General features: G+C 44.0%; 1 protein-coding gene across 2 annotated transcripts in view; it reads left to right on the top strand.

Moving 5' to 3' along the window:
• The window catches only part of IMPG1 (interphotoreceptor matrix proteoglycan 1), a 139747-nt gene that overhangs the window by 24433 nt on the left and 92204 nt on the right, over positions 1–23110 (top strand). For both annotated transcript variants that reach the window (XM_084826948.1, XM_084826947.1), the window contains exon 2: positions 13354–13584. In XM_084826948.1, the coding sequence (XP_084683074.1) occupies positions 13354–13584 (231 nt within the window). The remainder of the gene's footprint in view (positions 1–13353; positions 13585–23110) is intronic.

Genomic DNA, 23110 nt, shown 5'->3' with positions numbered 1-23110 from the left:
TTGTTTCCCCTCAAACTGGAAAATACCTTGGCTTATTTCTGATCCAATCCAAATTCAGTCTCCACCCACCCAGCCCCTACTCCTTTCTCTCCCTTGAAAAGCCCGATTATTGGGGAAGCACCACCAGCAGCAGCAGCAGCAGGTCTGCAGTGCCCACAGAGAGGGAAAGAACAGAGGCGTTCCCCTTTCTTCCCTTCTGGTACCCAGCATGCTGCTCAGATGTGTGGCTCTTGGCAAGTTCACTGTTCCCAAGGGGTACTGTGAGAGAGGGGAAAAACCTCCCTCCTTCTCCTCACTCCCAGGGGAGCACCACTACGGCTACTGCCCGTTGGCCTATTTCGTGTGTGTGTGTGTGTGCGTGTGAGAGAGAGAGAGAGAGAGCGGGGGGGACCTTCCTTTTGCTGGCTGGGTAGATGACAGATAAAACTAGGAACCTGTCTTCATGGGCTCAATCCTGGTGAGCTTCACTGGCATCCCTACTTTCATGTGATACTTCTGAGCTTCCAGTGATCTGCCCGCTGTTGGAGTGCAAGTCTAAATGGGCTTTGGTCTGATCCAGCAAGATGGATCTTACGTTCTTGTACTCATTTTCTCATTATGATCCCTTCTTGGATCTTACTTCCTAGCTGAATGTAGGTGTTTGCTCTGGGCAACATCCACTGTTGTGCCAGCAGAAGGGGGTTCCTTGCGCCCTCCTTCTCCCAGCAGCCCCCAGAGCCCACCCAATGTGGTGGGGGGGAACCCTCCTGATCCTGAATGGGGTGGCCTGTGGTGTGGGGAAGTGAGGTGAAAGCCTTCTGCAGGTGGAACTCCCACTCTGCCCAATTTTGAGGTGATTTTCCTTTCCGCTTCAGCCCAGTGCACCACAGCTCTCCCCATTCAGGTGGGTCCCACAGCTCTCTGCAGCCTTGTTTCCGGGGTACACAGCTGGAGCAAATTGCTGGGGTGATGGCTTAATGGGAGCTGCTAACCCAGCAAAGGTCTGGGAGGAGACGGAGTGAGATATACTTGCTCTAAGCTTGGTTCAGCAGCTGCAGCTGGTCCTGCTCTCTCAGTGTCCCGCAGCCGGGTCTTTTCCCTCCTCCCAAGGAGGTCCTTGCTCCTGGGTGAAAGGGTCCTTGGGTAGCCACTTTGAGGATGACTCCAAGTCTCCCACCTGCGCTGCTGCCACCACTGCTCCAAAGAGCTGTGGGATGAGGGAGGAGAGTCAGGAGCCATGACAGGTTTCTGGATGGGTTTGATGGGGCCCTTCATGACTATTCAGGCTTCCCCACATCTGAAGAGGTTTGCCATAGAATTCCAGTCATCCTCCTCTGAAGAGAGGTCTCCCCTGACATCAGGTTTGGCCAGGAGCCACTGCGACATTGTTTGAGACTGTGGGGGTGGCCAGGGGGAGGGGGCAGGAAAGTTAGGTTCCAAGAACTCCCTTCTGCCAGCGCGACATCAGAAAAAGATGCTCTGTTCGCATCTTTCTGCTGTGTACTTGCCTCTGTTTGTGTCACACTATGGTCTGATAAGTACACACCAATGAATGGAAGGCTGCTGGCCCAGCAGTGTATTTGGTCCCTTTCAGCTTTTGAACCGAACTGAAATAACGGGGATGCGGAACCTCTTTCAGCCTGAGGGCTGGATTCCATTTTGGAGAAGCTGTCGGGGGCCACATTCCAGTGGTGGGCAGGAGGGCCAAAGGCAAATGGGGCAAGGCCAAAAATGTCAAAAATACCAGTATATTGTAGCTTAAAACTATCACTGCCAGTAACTAAGCCTTAGGAGAGGCTTTTCAAACTTTTAGAATGGGGGGAGAATGCACAAAAGCTAGGGATATTTCTACATTAAGCAAAACCTCCACAAAAATCCACATCCTTTCCAGAGCTTCGTGCTTTTGGTTTCTTTGTGGGATTAGGAAGGGCTCCTTCACACGGCAAACATGTGGTTTGAACTGAGGGAGTGCCTTCCTCCCTCTCTGGCATGTGTACAAAGGAGCGGGGGCTGGGGTGGGTTCTTGTTTCCATAGCTTAACTTCTGCTGTACTCTCTTCTGGCAGCCCCCAGAAAACCTCTGACTTCCTTCTAAGTAGACATAAAATGTAAGATTGTGTGGTAAGTCTGCAACCCTTGGCACACTTATGTGGGAGTAAACCCCACTGAACTCAATGGGACTTACTTCTGTGTAGACATAAGATTGCCCTGTAAGTCTGCAGCCCTCAGCACACTTACTTGGGAGTAAGCCCCATTGAACTTAATGGGGTGCTCTGAATCAACAGAGGACGTTGCTTCTGAGCTTGGTGGGGTGGGGGATCAGATGTGTCTCCCTTCATTGCAGGGAGGCATTTTACCCTCTTCTCTCTCCAACTGAGAAATGTGCTCAAGCATTTACATGGCAGACACCTGGGAATCGAGGAAAGACCTTCCTCAGCAAGACTTGAGCGGAGGCAGGAGTTACAATCAACAGGCGATTCTTGCCCTCACACCTGTCAAATCTGCTCCTGCATGCCCCTCTCCCATCCTCAATGCCTTCGTCATCCTGACCGCGCGTGCCCCCAGCAACTGAAAACAAATTCCCACAGCAGGCAGATGGAGTGGTTTTTTCCCACTATTGCAGAATTTCACAGGGAGGTCATGCCACTCCTGTTCCGTGGGGTGGAAAAAATACCACATTTATTGTGTTTGGGGAAAACACGGGATAGGCCGGGGAAAATTGTGGGAGACACCCTGGAGGGTAACGGCTCATCTAAAGAGCCTGCAAACTTCCGTGAGAGAGCCATCTCAATAGCAGGATAAAAGCTCCATGTGATGAACCCCTGGGAAGGGATGGGTACAAGGGAAGGGAGTGTGGTCTTCTTGGGAAACCCAGAGGGCCAGATTGGGACCCCCAGTGGGCCGAATCTGGCCCAGAGCCTAAGGTTCTGCACTCCTGTGATATAAACTGCCTCATATCAAGTCTATGTAATTGTGCAGCTAACTATTGCGCAGAGAATGGTTTGAAGACACATGACTGCAAGACACCACTCTGCACTGTGCCTCTCCCAGGAAGAGAACAGAATTATGCCCCTTTCATTGATTTGGTGGGATCTAGTACTATATGCTTCACAATGATTTGGTGGGATTTAGTCCCTCCCTACTAATGAACTCCTTGACTTAGTACAAAGCAAGTGTACTGAGCTTCACCTGTCAAATGTTGGAGGGTTTGGAGTTTTATGAAGCCAGGATGAATCAACCTTAATTGCCTACAGAGTGAAGGAAAGCGAATGCATATAGGAGAATAAGCAATTTTCATGTCACAAGACTTCTTAAAGGAAACATCGTTATTGATCTGCTATAGAACATGGCAAACAAGATATTTTAAATGGGTTGAAATGTCATGCATTTCAAAAGACTTACACGTTTTGTTGATTTTGCTCTTTGGTTAAAAATACAAAATAAAACCTTCTAAGGTACATAATTAAGAATTGCTACATAAATAAAGTGCAGAGGGCGGGTCTAGTGAACAAGTGCAGTTTTCAGAGTGAATTAGATGGCCTTCAATTATTGTGCAAACTGGGGAAAATGAAGGACATTGGGTTTATTAGTTAATATTCTAGAAACGGTTTATAGGAAAGAGAACACTTAGCCTATGAAGTAGGTGAAAGTTCTCATCCTGATGGGAAATTGAGATCTAATTAAAGACATGATCTGCAGATAAATTGGACTGAAAGAGAAAGTGGAAGGGCAGGATCCTGAGGTTAGGGTGTGTGTGAGGTAATATGCAGAAATGAGGTCCCCCAAAGATGGGAAAAGTAGGAAAGCTGAGATGAAGAGAAAGGTGGGAAATCACCAGGTGGAAGTAAGGTGGTGCTGGCGCTCTCTCTCTCGTGCGTGCGCGCGCTCTCTCTCTCTCATACTCTCTCATTCACTCTCTTTCTTTTTCACACACACACACACACACACACACACACGAACTTACAAAATTGCCTTATACTGAATGAGACCATGGGTCCATCTAGCCCAGTACTGTTGACACTGCCTGGGAGTGGCTCTCCAGGGTTTCAGGCAGGATTCTTTCGTAGCCCTACCTGGAGATGCCAGGCATTGAACCAAGGACCTTCTGTGTGCAAAGCATGTGCTCTGCCACTGAGCTATGGCCCTTCCCACGCACACTTAGCTACAGCTCATCATTATGGCCACATTTCCATATGGTTTGGTGGGCATTTTACTGCTGAAACTATAAAGATACAAGCTCCAGCAGTTCTACTCACTGGGCCACTCTAGCTTTTTCTCTCACTGAACAAATGGCATATAAAAAGTACTCAGTGGAGGTCCCTTGTTGCCCCAAGGCATGGAAGGGTAGAATAGTAAGAAGAACACCTGTGGCAAAAAGTTTATAGAAGCTACAAATTAGATAGCTAGGATAGTAAATGAATGAAATTAATAGATCTGTTTTTCCTGGACTATTTGTTATTTATTTATTTATTTACTTATTTATTTATTTGATTTATACCCCACCTTTCTACCAAAACATGGCACTCAAGGTGGAGAGAAGAGAGAGAGAGTGAAGTACATCATATTGCTGTGCCCACATATGACTGAATAATAATAGTAGTATCATTATGAATCATATCACTGTTATGAATCATTTTAGGTCAGGGGTATTTCTAGGTGTGGGCCCATAGGGTCCTGGGCCCAAATCTATTTCCCTGAGGCCCAGATCTATCCCACAGAGTCCTGAGTGCCCATTGGTGCCAATGGAAGGTGTTTTTTCCCTCAGCTTAATTGCCATGCAGGGGTCAATTTTCAACGGGGTTGAAGCTGGGGAGGGAAGGGTTAATTCTCCCCTTCCCACATGCTACAACACACACACCCTCCAAAAACAAAAATTTCCCCTGCATGTCAATTAAGTGTAGAAAAAAAGCTTTTTCTATTGGGTTGGGATAATCTTGGTCAGGGTGCAAATTAATGGAAGAATGAATTTTATTTGAGATTATTTGGATGTGAAATTAATTGGTTGGCTTTGCTTCCTGTGAAATTTAAATCATAGTAATTATTTCTAAATGTGTATGTATAGCTCTATATTGGCACATGCAGATGTGTGTCCTATAGGCCTGGGCTGTGAATCTTTTACATGCCTAGTAATTCCCCTGGTTTAAGGATTTTCAAAATAGAATCATAGAATAGTAGGGTTAGAAGGGGCCTACAAGACCATCGAGTCCAACCCCCTGCTCAATGCAGAAATCCAAGTCGAAGTATCCCTGTCCAGACTCATCTTGAATGCCTCCAGTGTGGGAAAACCCACTACCTCCCTAGATAATTGGTTGCATTGTCATATTGCCCTAACAGGAAGTTTTTCCTGATGTTCACCCAGAATCTGGCTTCCTGTAACTTGAGCCCAGTATTCCGTGTTCTGCACTCTGGGATGATCAAGAAGAGATCCTGGCCTTCCTCTCTGTGGGTTCCTTCACACTGAGCTTTTATCCTGTGATTGAGATTGTTCCTTCATGGAAGTTTGCAGGCTCTTAACATGACGCCGTGACCCTCCAGGGCGTCTCCTGCACTAAATGCCCTTTGTTCGATTTTTAAATAGATCACAGATAATGAGCTATCAAATTACCCCGTTGTGTTCCGCTTCAGTTTCCTCTGTGAAAAGAGTTAAAAGTGGCAAGAAGAGGAGCGAGCTCAATGAAAGATAATGGAAGACTCAGATACCACGAGAAGGAGGGGGGAAGGGGAGGGGGGAAGGGAAGCACGTGTAAAGGGAGTCAGTTGTGATCCTGCCTTTAAAAAAGAAGCAGAAAGCCCTGTTTTAAATGCAGGATTTTAGGCTGGTGTAGAGATATCCGGTGACAACCTTTCAAGTACTTGAAGAGCACTATCTTATCTCCCCTCAGTGTTCTCAAGGCTAAACATGCACAGATCTTTCAGCCTCTCCTCATGGGCTTTGTTTCCAGTCCTGTGATCATCTTCATTGCCCTCTGAACCCTCTCCAGTTTGTCTGCATCTTTCTTAAAGCGTGGTGCCCAGAACTGGACACAGTACTCAAAATCAGGCCTAACCAAATGCAAAACCAAATAATCCAGGTTTGACTCTTTCTCCCACCTCGACCTTGTGTGTTCTACGTTTGTGCCTCATGGTTGATGCTTTTTGCATGGTACTGCTTTTCCAGCTTGGCAATATCTTTGTCTATTCACCTAAACAATTAAAAGGAAAAGGTTCCTGTCAAAAGTATCCCCAGTTTTTAATTGGCATTTGCATATAATCTGATCCGGTTCTCGTTTGTGTGCTGTTTCAGCAAACTGTTTTATTGGTGTTTGATCATTTTGCCTTGTCACAGATTAGTGACAAACAGCTAATAGTAAATAAAAAGCGAACTGACAAATATGATAGGCCCTCATTGCTGTTTCTGCTTTCTTGCAGGCAATTAGGTATTAGAAGCTCAACACATGAATAAAAGATTTGTCAGCCTGCAACCCATCTAGATTAACGTTCAGGTGTTTTGCTTCTTCATACAAGAGCACTTACAGCATGCTCTTTCCAAAATGGTCTTACTACATACCTGTAATAACCATTACCATCTTCTGTGCTTTGAAAAGGACATTTACTGGGATGTTTTAATTAAAATTTCCTGCAATAGCCTGATGTAAAAAGGGAAGCTACTTATCTTCTAGCATATTACCGGAAGTGTCACTCCTTTTCCTTTTCTCTGTCCACTCAAATTAAATTTAGTCAATTCCAAATTGTCAGGAAGAAGCATCTTTCCTATCGTATTTTCTTTTCATCTACCTAGCAGCTACTGCCATAATAATGTTTATGGCTTAGCATGAAGCTATATTCTTTATTTCACAGAATAAGAAATAAAGCAGATGTAAATCATTCCTGCTACACTGAAACTTGTCATGCTCTACAAAATATTTAGCTCTTAATTTTCCTAATATTCTTATTCTCTTGTAACTTTTCCTGTTCAAAGAAATTTTATTTCTTTTCCCCACCCCTAAGTGAATTTGAACTTTTTTTCCAAATGCAGTTGCCATCTACAGTCAATTTGTCAGTACTGAAGCTTACACACATATCGTTAGGACTTACAATATTTTCTGCCTCAGAATAAGAATCCAATTATCTATACATTTCACCATTTCCCTTTCACATGAGTTCTTTAAACAAACCTTTTATTCTGTTTACCTTTCCCCTCTTTCAGGTTGCTTGTGCAATTAAAACACACACACGCACGAGAACTATAAAAATGTTTCCAAAGCATCTTGAAAAGTTCATTTAAAATCAACTAATTTTTTTAAGCTTCACTGAATAGAATTTAAAATATAATGACTTCACCGACTGCTCCTTCATTATCTCCAGGAAAACAAAAATGCTGCTTTTTTCTGAGCCATTGAAATTCAAAGGTTACTTTTTTTTTCTTGCCATTAGCTTAAAAACAAAAATCTTGAATTACTGTGTCATGTAAAGTTATGTTAGGCAGAACAGCCGAATACACTGTACAAAGTTCAGCTCTAATTTAATAGAAGTAATTTTGCCACCTAGTTTCCCACAAAATAGATAGAGCCATCTCTACTGTCTTTCGCTGGAATACTTTTGTCCCATCTTTCATGAATTTTATGGGGACGGGTGGGTGGGTTAAAAACCACTCATTTCTGTCTTTTGGGAGTACACCTAATATATAAGATGCAAATAAAACAAACAGGTAATTGAGAACACATATGTAATGTTTAAAAGTCCACTTCTAGCATACTAGACTATATAGTATAGTATAGAGTGGACCTCAATTTAAGTACATGCTTGATAGTAAAGTTGTTGTATTAACACCATGCTCCACTTAGACCACCTGTCTACATTTTCCTAAGACCCTATGGGGGTCTTTCCTAAGTCCCTATGGGGGAATCACATTGACCCACTTGTGAGAAATCCAGGATTGCAGCATTAGCTATTAACCTGGGTGGGAAATCTGGGTTTCATGCTGTGTAAAATGCAAAACGGCCCTTACACACATTTGCAAGTCTCTCAGTGGTTTCACTCAGTAGATATAATTCCAAAAACATGATCTCAGAACTATAAAGGCAAACAGTGGATTTATATGCATATTTTGTCAAAAGCATTATACTTGTGACTTTACATCTTCAGAAGTAGGTACTACTTCCTAAAATGCAAAACCAAGACTGCAAAATATTTTAAGGGTTGACAAAGTAAAGTATTGCTTAGGAACCACTGAACTATATAATTTTATTTTTATTGCCCTTATGGAGAGGGAGACTCTTATGAGTCCCCTGGGCTGCAAGGAGGTCAAATCAGTCCATCCTAAAGGAAGTCAACCCTGACTGCTCATTGGAAGGACAGATACTGAAGCTGATGCTCATATATTTTGGCCACCTAATGCAAAGAGAAAAGTCACTGGAAAAGACCCTGATGCTGGGAAAGATTGAAGGCAAAAGGAGAAGGGGACGGCAGAGGATGAGATGGCTAGATAGCATCACCGATGCAATGAATATGGACTTGAGCATGCTCCGGGAGAGAGCGGAGGACAAGAAGGCCTGGCGTGCCATGGTCCATGGGGTCACGAAGAGTCGGACACAACGACTGAACAAAAAGAGGGAACTTAATTATGGTTAAATATAACAATGCACAGATAAAACTGTAGAACTGGTAGGGATCAAAGGTTGTCTAATCAACCCCTCTGCCCCAAAACAGAATGGTCTGTCTTCATGCTCAAGAGCATTTTAAAAAAACCTCTTTGCTTTGTTCAGGCCTTTCCCATGTGATGGGTATCTCTAGCCCTTCCCTCTCTGGGACACTGTGTGTCTTCTCAGGAGTCCTGGACCTTTTTGACCCTGTGGGCATATTTGTAATTTGGAGAAAGTGCAGTGGGCACCACCACCCTCAAGTACGTCTCGCCACACAGAGAAAACACACACACAGTGCTTTTCCATCGGGTCTGGGTAAAAGTGAGATCCTGTAGAATTAAAATAGGTCCTCTTGAATTTGCAGGATTTGGCTACTGGGTTTGTTTGTTTGTTTATTTATTTACAACATTTGTATATCGCTCCACATCTAAACAGATTCTGGAGCAGTGAACAATGAGAGATAAAATGATACAAAGATAAAAAGAATAAAACATGATATCAAACACTTTTAAAAAACCGAGTGCCGTTAAAACCGTGGCTGGTCAACCAAGGAAGCCTTTCTGGAAAAGAGCTGTTTTTAGGAGGCGCCGAAAACAACATAGTGTTGGAATCTGCCTGACCTCCAAAGGCAGGGAGTTCTACAGGCCACCACACTGAAGGCTCTTTTCCGGGTGGACTCCAGTTGGGCCATAGGTCCATGTGGAACCACCAGGAGCAAGCGCTCTGATGACCTCAGTGACCAAGCAGGTTGGTAAGGGAGAAGGCGCTCTCTCAGATATCTTGGTCCTAAGTTGTTTAGGGCTTTGCACGCTACCCTACCCCAACCCACCATCAAATTGAAGCTTACATTGGTATCTACAGACTACACAGTAAAAATCACAGATCTGGTGGTTCCCAGGGCCAACGTAGCACAAAAATACGGATCTAAAGCATGGATTCTCATGGATCTTCATAATTAAAGGAGATACACTTTGTTAAGGCCCATCAGTTAAAACTAAAACAAAAACATTCCACCATGTTAAATGGTGATCATGGCGGTTCTAACCTTTATAGAATCAGGATGGTTTCACCAGTCTTTCTGAAATTTTCAGGTGCCAAAAAGATGTGTGGTTTTTACATACCCTGAAAATTTCACAACAATTGGTGAAAGTTTGAGGGAGAAAGAACAGTTTAAAGGCAGGGGAAACTTTCTCTGTCCAAAGTGACTTTGAGAAATCAATTTTTGTCCACAATTTCAGAAAACTAATTGAAAAGTTTTTCAGGTAAAACAACATTGTCCTTGGTGGAATACGTTTTTTTTAATTTAAAATTCTTACTAAAAAATAGTGTTCTAAACTGTAAACAGAGTCTGTGGGACTCTGATAATGACATGCAGTTGCAGAAGCCTCTCTCCCTCTCACTTCACAGCTTATTTCAAATGTTCAAGGGTAGGGGAATAAATGCTGCTTTGTTGAAAGCAGCAGTAGCAGGTGTGGGTCTGGAAGGTGGTGGATCTGCTGGGTAAGCCTCCTCCCTTCCCTGGTCTCCTCTCTTCCCTGCCCCTGTCCCTGGAGTCCAGATTGCCACCTCTGAATTCCTCATGGTGCTGAAGTGGCAATGTGCTTGGGTGACCAGGGAAAGGAGGAAGCATCTAGCAACCTGAGTATAGCTCAGATGCATTCATAATGCAATTCAAGACCAGAACAATGAGGGGTGTCTTTGCTGGTCCCAGGCACTCCCCATCCTCCCATCTGGATTTGGGCCTGAAAGAGCAAGGAAAGGTGTGAGTACATGGAGGGTAAGTTGTAAGCAAGTACAGTGTGTGATATTGCACAACATCATAGAATCATAGAATAGTAGGGTTGGAAGGGGCTTACAAGGCCATGGAGTCCAACCCCCTGCTCAATGCAGGAATCCAAGTCAGAGCATCCCTGACAGATGGCTGTCCAGCCTCGTCTTGAATGCCTCCAGGGTGGGAGAGCCCACCACCTCCCTGGGTCATTGGTTCGGTTGTCGTATTGCTCTAACAGTCAGGAAGTTTCTCCTGATGTTCAGCCGAAATCTGGCTTCCTGTCACTTGAGCCCATTATTCTGTGTCCTGCACTCTGGGATGATCGAGAAGAGATCCTGGCCTTCCCCTCTGTGACAACCTTTCAAGTACTTGAAGAGTGCTATCATATCTCCCCTCAGTCTTCTCTTCTCAAGGCTAAACATGCCCAGTTCTTTCAGTCTCTCTTCATAGGGCTTTGTTTCCAGTCCCCTGATCGTCATTGTTGCCCTCCTCTGAACCCTCTCCAGTTTGTCTGCATCCTTCTTAGAGTGTGGTGCCCAGAACTGGCCACAGTACTCCAGGTGAGGCCTAACCAGTGCTGAGTAGAGGGAAACTACTACTTCCTGGGATTTGGAAGCTATGCTTCTATTAATGCAGCCTAAAATAGCATTGGCCTTTTTTGCAGCCACATCACATTGTTGGCTGCTATTCAGCTTGTGATGGACAACAGTTCCAAGATCCTTCTCGCTTATAGTGTTGTTGAACCACGTATCCCCCATCTTGTAACTGTGCATTTGGTTTCTTTTTCCTAGGTGCAGAACATGGCATTTATCCCTATTAAATGTCGCTGTTTTCTGTTGTTTTCTGCCCAGCGCTCCAGTCTATCAAGATCCCTTTGAATTTTGTTTCTGTCTTCCAAAGTATTCGCTATCCCGCCCAATTTTCTGTCATCTGCAAATTTGATCAGCATTCCCTGTACCTCCTCCTCCAAGTCATTCATAAAAATGTTGAAGAGCACTGGGCCCAGGACTGAGCCCTGCGGTACCCCACTCATTACCTCTCCCCAGTTTGAGACGGTCCCATTGATAAGCATTCTTTGAGTCCAGTTCTGTAGCCAACTGTGGATCCATTGTTTCATCTAGCCCACTTTGAGCCAGTTTGTTCATCAGGATATCATGGGGCATTTTGTCAAAAGCTTTGCTGAAGTCAAGGTATATTATGTCTACAGCATTCCCACGGTACACAAGGGAGGTTACCTGATCAAAAAATGAGATCAGATTCGTCTGGCAGGATTTGTTCTTGACAAATCCATGTTGGCTTTGATAATCACTGCATTGTTTTCAAGGTGCTTACAGATGGATTGCTTTATCATCTGCTCCAGAATTTTCCCAGGGATTGATGTCTGTTAAGAGCACGTCTGTTAAGGCATCAGCCTTAGCTTCCAATTCCCTGGCTTTAGGGAGTTTGGACCATCATGAGATAGCCTTAACTCTGGCCTTTTAAACCAGCAAGTTCTTTGATCATTGAATATTTATATAGGATGCCAACAAAACCACCTTCAAGTAATAGAACACATTGGTGGGCACAGAGGTGATCTGTGATCAGATGGTGGTTTGCGGGGCAGCGGGGGAGGGATTCCTTGTAAAAATAATGAGAATTCGTAAGTGCTCATCCCTTGGATCTATGCTTTTGCACCATGGCAGTGCTCATATGTGCTGGATCTGTGATTGTTATGGTTCAGGCCATGGAGACAGGTGAGAGCTGCCATTTCGGGGGGGGGGATAAAAATTATGCGCATTCAAGAAGATCTATTTTAATGGGTCCGTGTGTGTGTGCGCGTGCGCGCTTTCGTTCTCTTTCTCTCTGGTGCCTCCTTCTCTCACTCTCTGATCCTTCTCTTTCTCTCTCATGACTCCCATGCCATCCCCCTTTCCCCCCATGTCCTAGTTGTGCCACTTTCCCTTTTCTCCACATCCCTCTTCGCACTCCACTTCCTTTTCTCCTGCTCCCCAAGTCACTGCATTCTCCTGCCTCTGTCCCCTCAGCCACCATGTCCTCCTTCCTCCATGCAGTCACTCTGCCCTCACCGGCCTTATCTTTCTCCCTTACTCTCCAGTCATTGCCTGGCCCCTGTGTTGGCCTCCCCCCTGCCCCTTACAAGGCAGCCGCGGCAGCGGTCCCTTTTTTTCTTTTTAAAAACATTTTTCTAGGGGTGGCCAGGCATGCTGTGAAGTGAAGTGCCCACCTCTAGGTGACCATGTGGGGTGCAGAGGCCTTCTGTGGAAAAGATGGCAGTTGCCTGGAGGCTGGCACCTCACTTTGCAGCACGTCCCGTTGCCTGGTAAGTTATTTTTAAGTAACATTTTAAAAATAAAATAGGGGAATGGGGCTTTGTGGACATGGAGGGAGGTATCTGTGGATGCACTGAGAAAGGTGGTCTTAGATGGTAAGCCTGCGGGCAGGAACTATCCCCTTTCATCGATGTAAGATCCCACCAGCCTCTGCCAATGGTCAGCAATGCTGGAAAGTGAAGCCCAAAATGTCTGGGGATCTATTTTCTGCCCACCCCCTTTGAAATCGAATCCAACCTTCACTGTATTCCAAAAACATTCAGTGCAGGTGCAACAGGAAAAACAATGCCTGGAGAATAAATAGTTTTATGTGACTCAAGGCACACAAGAGAAGCTGCAGAACACGACAACATTCAAATTCATGCCTTAGGGCTTAATCGGGAAGAAAATTCTTTCTTCACCCTCCAAGGTAAATGTAGTTCAGTAAACAGTAGTGCACAGGTCAGAAAATATGGAACAGAAAATGGTTCGACACCCAGTTCCTTAGAACAACTTCCAGTTATATCAAAGTAGTTTTCATATGTTTGATATGTTGAGGTATTGGTCTTGTTTCACTACCACTCAGAAGATGTAAAACAGTACAAAAATCCCACAACCCTCTTTGTGTTCCATCTTACTGATATATTTGTTTGTTGTCATCATTCCTCTTACAGAAACTCCAAATAAAATTAACCGTGGTGAAGCCAAACATCTTGCAGATGCTTCAGGGTCTGAAAAGTCAGAAAGAACAGCAAAGAGATCTAGAGTATCAACGATTCGGAGGATATTTGATATGGCCAAACATCGAACAAAGAGATCTTTTTTCCCAACTGGAGTGAAGGTTTGCCCTCAAGAGTCAGTGAAGCAAATTTTAGCAAGCCACCAAGCCTATTATAGGCTAAGAGGTGAGATTCTGTTATTATTATTTCCTATCTGTTTCCTATATATCCTTCCTATATTTTTGTTACAAGCACCTATCACATCTTCACCAGATATTTTCTTTTTCCTGCTAGAAAGAAATTCAGCCACTGCTCTCGGGAGAGTGGATGGCCTTAGGCAACTCACTATGAGTCATCCTAGTCAAACTCACAGTATTGTTCTATTTACTGTTACTTTTTTATCCCTCCATTCCTCAACAAACGCCTTAAAAGGCAGGATAAAAACCTGTTAAATAAACAAATGTTAAAAATATCCTCCTAACACCAAAAATGTAAAAAAAAAAATTTTTTTAAAGAGACGAGCTTACCAGGTGTGATTTTGCCTCTCCAAATGTTAAACAGGGAACTTCCTTTCAGTCTCCCCCCGCACCGCTGCCCCCAATATTAATGTTTCCCTGTTAATTCTGAGCATTTTTAATGTTCTCTTTAATGTTTGTAACATCTTACGTAATGTTCTTTACTTCTTGCTCCAAGAGCACTTCCTCTTTCTTTCTCTCTTTCTCTCTCTCTTTCTCTCTCTCTCTCTCTCTCTCTTTCTTTCTTTCTTTCTTTCTTTCTTCCCTTACTTCCTGCGATGCTTTGGAAAACAGGGCATCTATGGCAGGAACCATAGAGCCCTGAAGTAGTGTCTGCTGTAGCATAGACAAATACAAGACTGATTCACATGTGCGTGTAGATCATTTGCAGCCCAATTCTATACATGTTTACTCAGAATTAGGTATTACAGAGTTAAGGGAACTTTTCCCATCTAAGTCTGCATGGGATTGCAGCCTAAATCTAAAACATGGTGAGTCATGTCAATATGTGCTAGGAATAGCGTTAGCATTGTTGAATATGAAAATTCTATCTGTGATGATTGATCTGTGATGGTTCAGTCACACATGATTGATCTGTGATTGATCTATGATTGATCTATGATGATCAATGATCTATGATTGATAGATGATGATCAGTGATCTATGATAGATCTATGAGTGATCTCTGATTGATCTTTGATCTGGTTGTAATGTTATATGTGGTTTTTAGCTTTCATATTTTATATTGTTTTACACAGAGCATTGTAGTTTTAATTTTTATGAACCTCCCAGAGAGCTTTGGCTATTGGGTGGTATAGAAATGAAATAAAAGTAAATAAATAATGATGGTTCATTCACACATGATTGTTCTGTGATTGATTTATGATGATCTATGATTGATCTATGATCTGACTATGATCTGTGATTGATCTATGATTGATCTATGATGGTTCATTCACACATGTGCGTGACAACTGCTTGCATGGAGGTGCATGGGAGTGTTGCTGTGGAGGACCACCACCTGACTTGCATGATCTTGGAGAGGAAGTTGCATGATGGAGGGCAGCAGTGACGGCAGCGTCATCCATAGCCAACATATAACCAGGGCTTACTCTCTTTCTCCCTTCATTCCAGTCTCTCTCAGTCTCTCACCCATGTCTCTACTCTCCTCCTGCACTGTTCATGGTGGGTTTCACCACCACAAGCACAATTTATTTATTTTTGTATTTATTAGTAATAGTTCTATACCGCCTTTCCACAAATGTCAGCAAATCTGTGTACAACAAATCAGATACAACAATAACATAAAACATAACAATCAACAATAAAACCATAATAACACATTAAAACAACATTACAACCACTAAAAATAATTTTAAATGCCAAATTGAAGAGGGGCAATATATGATGGGAATTTTGCTACCGACACTTCAATGGGATGCATTGTACTGAAATATCCTGTCTTATCACTGTAGTTTCCCCATCATGAAAATGCACATTGCAATTAAATAGACAAAACAACCCAAAAGTATAACACCAGTATGGGTGCATTCTTAAATGTGAAGGCTACAAATGCATTTTATAAATATCTCACATGAGCTATCATTCCATTGTGTTAGGTTTAGTGCTTACTAAGAGAGGGGAAAATCCCACATTGTTCAAGGGGACTTCAGCTCATGCAACAGGGCTTTCCCCTCTTCTCCTCCCTCTGCAGCTCCTGTGCTTTCCTCATAATATTCTCCAGAGGATACTTTGAGGATGTGTAGGGTAGGGATGTATGAGCATTTCGTCTTTGCTCACACAGGGCATTCAAGCATGCCCTGTTCGAAGCCCCGAACATGAGCATGCGTCCGCCAAAACTATTAGCAAATGGTTGAATATATGATCATGTTTGTCTTGTTCCTGATTGCCAATTCAGTTTGAACAAATAGTTTCCTAATTCATGTAAATTTCCTCAGTAGACTGAATGAGACCCGCTTTAGTCTATGGAGGAGATTTGCACAAATTTTGGGAGATTTGTGCAAACTCCTGTTCAATTGCTCCTCGACTTGCACAAGTTTCCCAATTGTGCGAAGCGAGCAGTGATTGCAAACGTGAAAGGAAAATCAGGCACAATAGGTGAGATGATGTTTGGAGAATCCTAGCGATTGCAAACATCACTCCTTTGTCCATCCCTACTGGAGGAGGAGAGGGGGAATTTCCCTCCTCCCTGTTCTGCCCACAGAACCTGTTCTTTCTGTGGGAGAGGTTAATTGGATATAACCCAGAATGTTCCTCTTTTGATTAATAGAACATTTTTCTCTGGTTAATCAATTACATTTTCTTTTTGCCTTAAATGCAGCTACTCATATGTGAAATGTAGCTTTCAAAACACACAGAAAGTAGGAGTTGTGTCTTTCCATACATAGAAATAAACTTCAGCAATTCTGGAACAGAGGAAAATTGTATTTTTTTCTTCAACACACTATTCTACTTGTGTGCAAAATAATTCTAATCTAACCCAAAGCAAACATTTGATATAGTGAAAAAGAATGGTGATGGCCACTAATGTAGATGGCTTTAAAAAGGAATTAGAGAATTCATGGAGGATGTCTATCAGTGGCTACTAGTCATGATGGCTATATATGCAGCATCCTGGTTCAGAGTCAGTCTGCCACCAAAGACCAGTTGCAACAATAGAAGAGGGCTCTTGGCTTTATGTCCTGTTTGTGGACTTCCTAGTGGCATCTGGTTGGCCACTGTGGGAAACAAGGTGATAGACTAGATGGACTCTTGGTCTGATCCAGCAGGACTCTTCTTATATTCTTAAGTTCTTATATTGCAGCTTAATTATAGAAGATACTGTATAGCGTAACCCAACAGTATCACAGTTGCAGCTTACCCTATATATGCATGCAAACATGTGCACAAACATCCATGCGACATGTGAAGGGAATTTGTTTTCTTTTTGTAATAGGGGGAAGATGGGATCTCTGTCTGCGATTTAAAGTCGAAGTACAGCCCAGTGAGAGCTCACCACATGAATCTCATGATCATATATTTTTCTTCTGAAAAGGTAGCACAGTGAAGAAGTAGGATTCTTTCAGGCTCCCATGTACCTTTATAGGGCTGTTCAGAATATCCAGCCTGTGGATCTCTGTAGAACTTTCTGCTGTACCAAATAGGAGAGTAAGATGCTAGATGTTTTTCATGGCATTGGGGCTTATCAGGTTCCTTGCAGTGATGAAACCACTTGGAATGAATAGAATCTGGATAGTGTACCTCTGTAATTCAAGGGAAATTTAATAGAGTTTAGCGAAGCTAACTGAGTTTGTCTACTCAGTATGATAAATGGTGTGCCTCTTTTGAAGTATCAGCTAGCACACACAAAAATAATTGTGCACTTCCTCCCATATTTATTCATCTTTTCATGTTTATGTGTTCATGCGTGAGAGCCAAGGTCTTCTGCAAGAATGTTTGCAGAATGTAAATAACACATACCTGGGATAATGCATCAGCAGCAGTGATGCATTATTTGCAGTTTTGCAGCAGTTTTGCAGCACATGAGTTTTGCAACTGGATTAAAAAATATCCACACGTCTCAAGAACTGACAGTGTTCACAGACAACCTGCAAGCATAATTTCCTCTGCCTTCTGTAGAATGAAATTAATCCAATCAAGAAGCTTTTTTTTTTTTTTTAATGGGCTAAACACGATATGGCACATGTTCTGAACATTAGTCAATATTCGTGAACTTTTTTTTCCAAATAGCAACTGGGCAGAGACGTAGCTCAGCTGCCAAAGAAGAATTGTGTTAATGTATTGGAAACCGGGTGTGTGTATGTGGTATGGTGTACTGACATATTTGGTGCTTATATTTTTCAGTAGCCCCTGAGATGCTTCCCCTGAGGTGCTTCTTTAAGGACACAAGTCTGTGCATGTTTAGACAGAGAAGAGGCCTACAACTCCCAGCATACCCCAGCCAGACATGCTGGCTAGGGCATGCAGGGAGTTGTAGGCCTTTTCTCTGTCTAAACATGCACAGGATTGTGCCCTAAGTGATTACAAACAACAACAGTGTACTGCCCTTACAAAAAGATGCCCCAGGCAGCACTCTAAAATGATCTAGTGGGACGGGAAAGAAAGTTGGCCTACATGTTGAAAATGCTTTAACCTTTTTATGTCAGCAGAAGATTGGTGCAGAGATGGCAGGCACTTTGAAATGCATTATCGAAGAGCACTGAATAGCAACTCAGAAGCAGCAGAGCTATGAGGTGACACGTGCACAAGACAAGCCCGTATATATTTGTGACTATATTACCGGGGTGGGGGAGTTGATGTCGTTTTTTGTCATAGCCTGTGTTTTGGAACCTTAAGATTTTAGATTTTGCTCCTGTGCCCCCCGCCCAAGTATTTTATTATTTACATAGTGCTATCAACATGCACAATATTTTACAAAGGATCTGAAATGTAATGGCACGGTGCAGCCAAAGTTAAGCAAAGTGGTTTCAATGGAAGATAGTTAAACACGTAACTCAACTCTTCCATGAAAAATAATGACGGGGAAATGTGGTTTTCTTGGGCTGGATTGAGCTCTAAATTTTGACAATGGTGGCGACAACCAGGAGGAAGAAGAAATGGGCTAGGAAAGTGTTACAAAAGATGAAGATAAGCAAATATAGTAGTTTATTGGGGTTTTAAATGAGCTTTCAACCACAGATACGATTGAAAAGCTACAGTTTGGGCTATGCAGAGCTATGCCTGTGTAGCTTAATGCAAGACAAGGCCAGGAACGGGCAATTCCCTTTTGTAGGCCTGCGTGTGTTAGCAGGAGGGGGTAACAGAAGTAAATGGATACTATCAGGATATGTTATACTCTCACATCTATAGTGAGCTTTGGCTTTTTATGCTATTTTATTAAGAACTAAAGTGAGGCTGCTTTGAAGATCTATAGGTTTTTTATTAAGAAGCTACAGTGTTTAGGATGTCTCAAAGAACGTTGACCTTTAATTCACTCCAAAGCTCATGTGAAACATAATTGGTCAAGCACAGTTAGGCCTTTAGGTTCAGTCTCCTTTTTGTCTTCCATTTGTTTGTAATGTGATAACTGTATTGAATAGTGAGAAATTGGAATGAAAGTTGGTGTAAATCTTGAGAACACAGTTCTATGTTCCCAGCTGGAATACTAGCTTAACCCCTCCTACCATACCTTTTTTTCCAAAAGGAGAAGAAAAAATGCAAAATATAATGTCACATCTGCCTCGACAATTCAAATATCCAAATGATTTTTCTTTCTTTATTCCAATATTTATATTTTGCCTTTCAATCCCACAAAGTGCAGCTAAGAACAATAATTGGATAAAAACAATTTAAAACAACAATTTAAACTCAAAAAATAAATGATAAGAATCCTATTGAGATAGTCGTCAGTCTCTGAAGTTGGAGGCTGCCAAATATTCAATGCAGGGTGGCTGGAGCATGGAGATGATCCTCACCTCTATGCTCTGTCCACCCTGCATTTTTGGCTAGATAGGCGATTTTCCCTGTCTAGCTGCGGCTTCAGGGAGGGAAGGAGCCTGGGATGCGCATAGGAAGCTGTGCGATGCGGCTTCTGTGGTCTCCTCCCCTCTCCGCTCCTGGGACCACTCGCTTTCCCCCACCTCTGCGCTCCATTTCCGAGTATGGAGATGCAGCAGGTGCAGAGAGAACTGTGCCAGCTGCGAGGCGGGGTGGGGTGGGGAGTGTGGTTTCTGGGCTCTGAGTTCGAAGCCCTGGTTCCGACCTCAGATCCCAGAAACCAAAACATCCTATGGCCCTCTAGACAGTGTCTAGTTATAAGGGCCCAGCTTCAGTACTGCAGTGAGCCTTGTAGGTTATGGCCAGGTTTTGATTAGAAGTAGCCTGGAAGGGCTTGGGCCTATTTTGTTTCTGGAATTGCAGAGTCTGTGTGAGCGTCTCCCTGCCAGTGTTCTCAGAGCAGAGCCAGGGGAGTCACCCAACTCCCTGACCGCCTGTTAGTCTGGCCTTGGCAGGCAGGGAGGCTGGAAGCTGTCTGTGAGAACCTGACAGAGGAGGGGTGAGGTTTGCAGAAGGGTCACCCAGGTTGAAGAGTCACTGCTGGAGGGCTGAGCAGTGCCGCCGCCCTGTTCAGACAGGGGCCTTGCTGAAAGGCTAAAGGCCCGTGTCTGTCGAGGGATCTGGAGGGGGTGTCCTACAGTCATGCCTTCCCTTTTAAGCTGATGTGAAGAGCCTTTGCTAGGAACATCTTGTCTTCATTGCCTGAAGCCTTCTCTGTTTGGATCCATCGTCACCTGGGCTTTTGGAGGCACTCTGCACATGGACTGGAACTTTCAATTGTTAAGGGTACGGTGAGGCTTTTCATAGACTTGAACTCTTGTTGCTGTGAATTGTGTGTCTGTGTTTGTAGTCAGCTCAGTGTACGGCAGGCTGGGTTTGGCTTTTGGACTTCCCTCTGCCAGAACTCATGCAGCGTGGGGTTGCCAATGCGAAACTGGTGGCCTGGAACGCCTTGCTTGTATGGATATGCCCTTCCCTTGATCTTGATGGGCCTTGACCATGTAGCCTAGAGTTATCAACAAAAGATGTAAAGTTGGACTTTCTATGGGTGTGGGTTGTTTAGGCCTTTCACAAGTTATCCCCTGATTACCTGATGGGTTCATTCCAGGAATCATTCCCTTTCCATGTCCGGGGTTGGAGCCCCATGAAAGGATTGTTTGTGTTAGGTACGCAGGAATCCAGAGTCCCTTCCCTTGTGTTCAGAACCGTGGAGATGGCAACGGAGAAACCACATTGAGGATCTCAGTCACAGTAGTAGTGTTTAGCTTTAGACTGTTCTGGAATTACATAGAGCCTATAGCTACTGACCATCAGCTATATGATTTCTGAAGAGTGGAACCATTAAGGTCTTGCCATGGGATTCCCTGCAGTAAAGAAATCTCACTGATTTGGGCGTCCGGTGTCAGATTGCCTGAGCGTGTGCGCTGGGCGGATCGGGAAACCTGACATTAGTGGCCCTATGATTGCTCGCTCCACATCATAAAACAAAGTCAGCAGCATCAAAGCAACATATAAATAAGGAGGGGATAACTACTGGTAGTACATGTTCAGGGCATCTTCCTAGGGGTGGACGAAAGTCACTTACCTGTCCTCGAAGCTTGTTCGCGGTGGGGGGGAGGCGCTTCGCTGCTCCCCCCGCGAAGTTCAGGCCGGGGGGGGAGGCTTCCCGCCTCGCCCGGCCGAAATTCAGGCTGGGGGGGAGGCGCCTCGCCTCACCCGGCCGCGAACTCCAAAGTTTAAAAAAAAAAAAAAACGCCCCCGTGATAGGCTACGTGACGATTTACGTAGCCTATCACGGCTGACTTTGCAAATCTAGCCGGGATAGGCTACGTTAATCGTCACGTAGCCTATCACGGGGGCGTTTTTGTTTTTTTTTCTTTTCTTGGAATGGCGGCGGCGGCAGCCGGTCGAAAGAACGGCTGCCGCTCCCGCCCCGCACGAACACCCGCCGAACCGCCAGCCGGACCCGCCGCCGGGAGGGACATTCGGCAAAGGTACGTCCCGTCCCAGAGCGGGGGGCGGGGGGGTGCGGAGAATTTCTCCCCGAAACTTGTTCGGGGGGCCGAACATGTTGGCGCTCGGCCCCCCGAAGTTTCGGGGAGAAATTCTCCGCCATCCCTACATCTTCCTATGCCTCATGTTTGAACCTCAGGTCAATCTCTACACCCATTTTTTAGGATGTAGGACTGTTAGATCACCCATTGCAATGCAATATCATCCTTGAAGATTGACAGATTGGAATTCAGAATGTTTCGATCTCTTCCTCTTTAATGTAATGCAGCAGTGTGTGTGTGTGGGGGGGTCAATTGATTTGAGCAGCTGGGTATTTAGTTCTTCCTCCCATGCCATATTTCTGATTGCCTCCCAAGATGCTGTTTGTCTCAAAGGGGAAAGTATACATTTCGCATTATTTTATACAAATGAAAGAAATGACCTGGGAAAAAAGATCTTAGCTTACTTTGGGCCTGGGTTTCGTTAAATGTTACATTTAATTTTTGTTACATTTCACCATCTTTTGTGTTTTTCATGTACAAAAAACATGATCATAAGAACTCCAAACAGGAACTTTCAACAAGGAAAAAAACAAGAAAACAGAAAAGAAAAGAAAAAAACACTAAATATAGTACCTTCATTAACAATTTCACGTGTACAGTTGCTAGCTCTTCAGTGTTTTGAAAGAGGTTAGAGTTAGCTGTTAGAAAGGTGACCCTCTAGTTAAGGGGAGATGGGACATGTGTGTGCGTGTGCGCGTACGTGTGTGTGTGCGCGCGCGCACGCATGCAAGTGCAGGAATGGCGGATGGCAGTTTGGAAGAGGCTGAACACTGAAAGCACCTCAGGAGTACAGTTCTGTGAGGAACTGCAGTGAGGTAGAGGATCTATCTGCTGCCTTGTAGGAGCGCCTCCTGCTTACTTCCACTTGACCTGAACTTGTATATTTGCAAACAGAGTAGATATTACAGAAACACCATAATTCTACAGGAGGACTGGGATGAGGATCGCTGAAATTATTATTTCAATGATCCTTGGGGGTGGGGGGAGGGAATTCCGGTTCTCAAATAGGTGTGTGTGTTGTGGGGAGAGGAATTTGAGGTAGCTGCTCACCTTCAGGGGCAGGGGCAGGCTGTTTTGTTCTTTTTAAGCCTTTTTTCATTCCCTGCCACCAGTAGCAGTAAAAACAACAAGAGCACAGCCCTTTCTTCAGTAGCCTGGCTGCCATTTCCTTTACTCCAGACTGCCCCCATCACAGTATCATTCTGGGGGTGAGGGGCGGGAGAACACACGGAGGAACACGTGGCAAGATTTGTGGTCTTCCCATCAGCAATGGCAATACGTCTCATGACTTGGTGAAGTCAGTGGTGTAGTGGTAAATTTTGAAGTGCAGGGACTCATCATGACAATCCCCAAAACCACATCCCCAAGGAGAGTCCAAAATGCTCCATACTCACCAAAGAGCAGAATCCTCCCTGGAGATGTCGAACAGGTCTACCATGGATTCAGATTTCCATGAATCCAGCTCTCAGATTCCGTAGTGGACTGACTTTTATTTATTTATTTATTACATTTCTATACTGCCCAGTAACCAAAGCTCTCTGGGTGGACTTTTTCTGAGCCACGTTGCTTCCACTGAGGTATGGACAG

Source organism: Heloderma suspectum, chromosome 1, assembly GCF_057233095.1.
Source record: "Heloderma suspectum isolate Gila_16-S chromosome 1, 16-S_ref, whole genome shotgun sequence".
In the NCBI taxonomy this organism is placed as follows: Eukaryota; Metazoa; Chordata; class Lepidosauria; order Squamata; family Helodermatidae; genus Heloderma; species Heloderma suspectum.
Note: the sequence above shows the minus strand (reverse complement) of the source record. Positions and strands in the feature narration are given on the sequence as shown.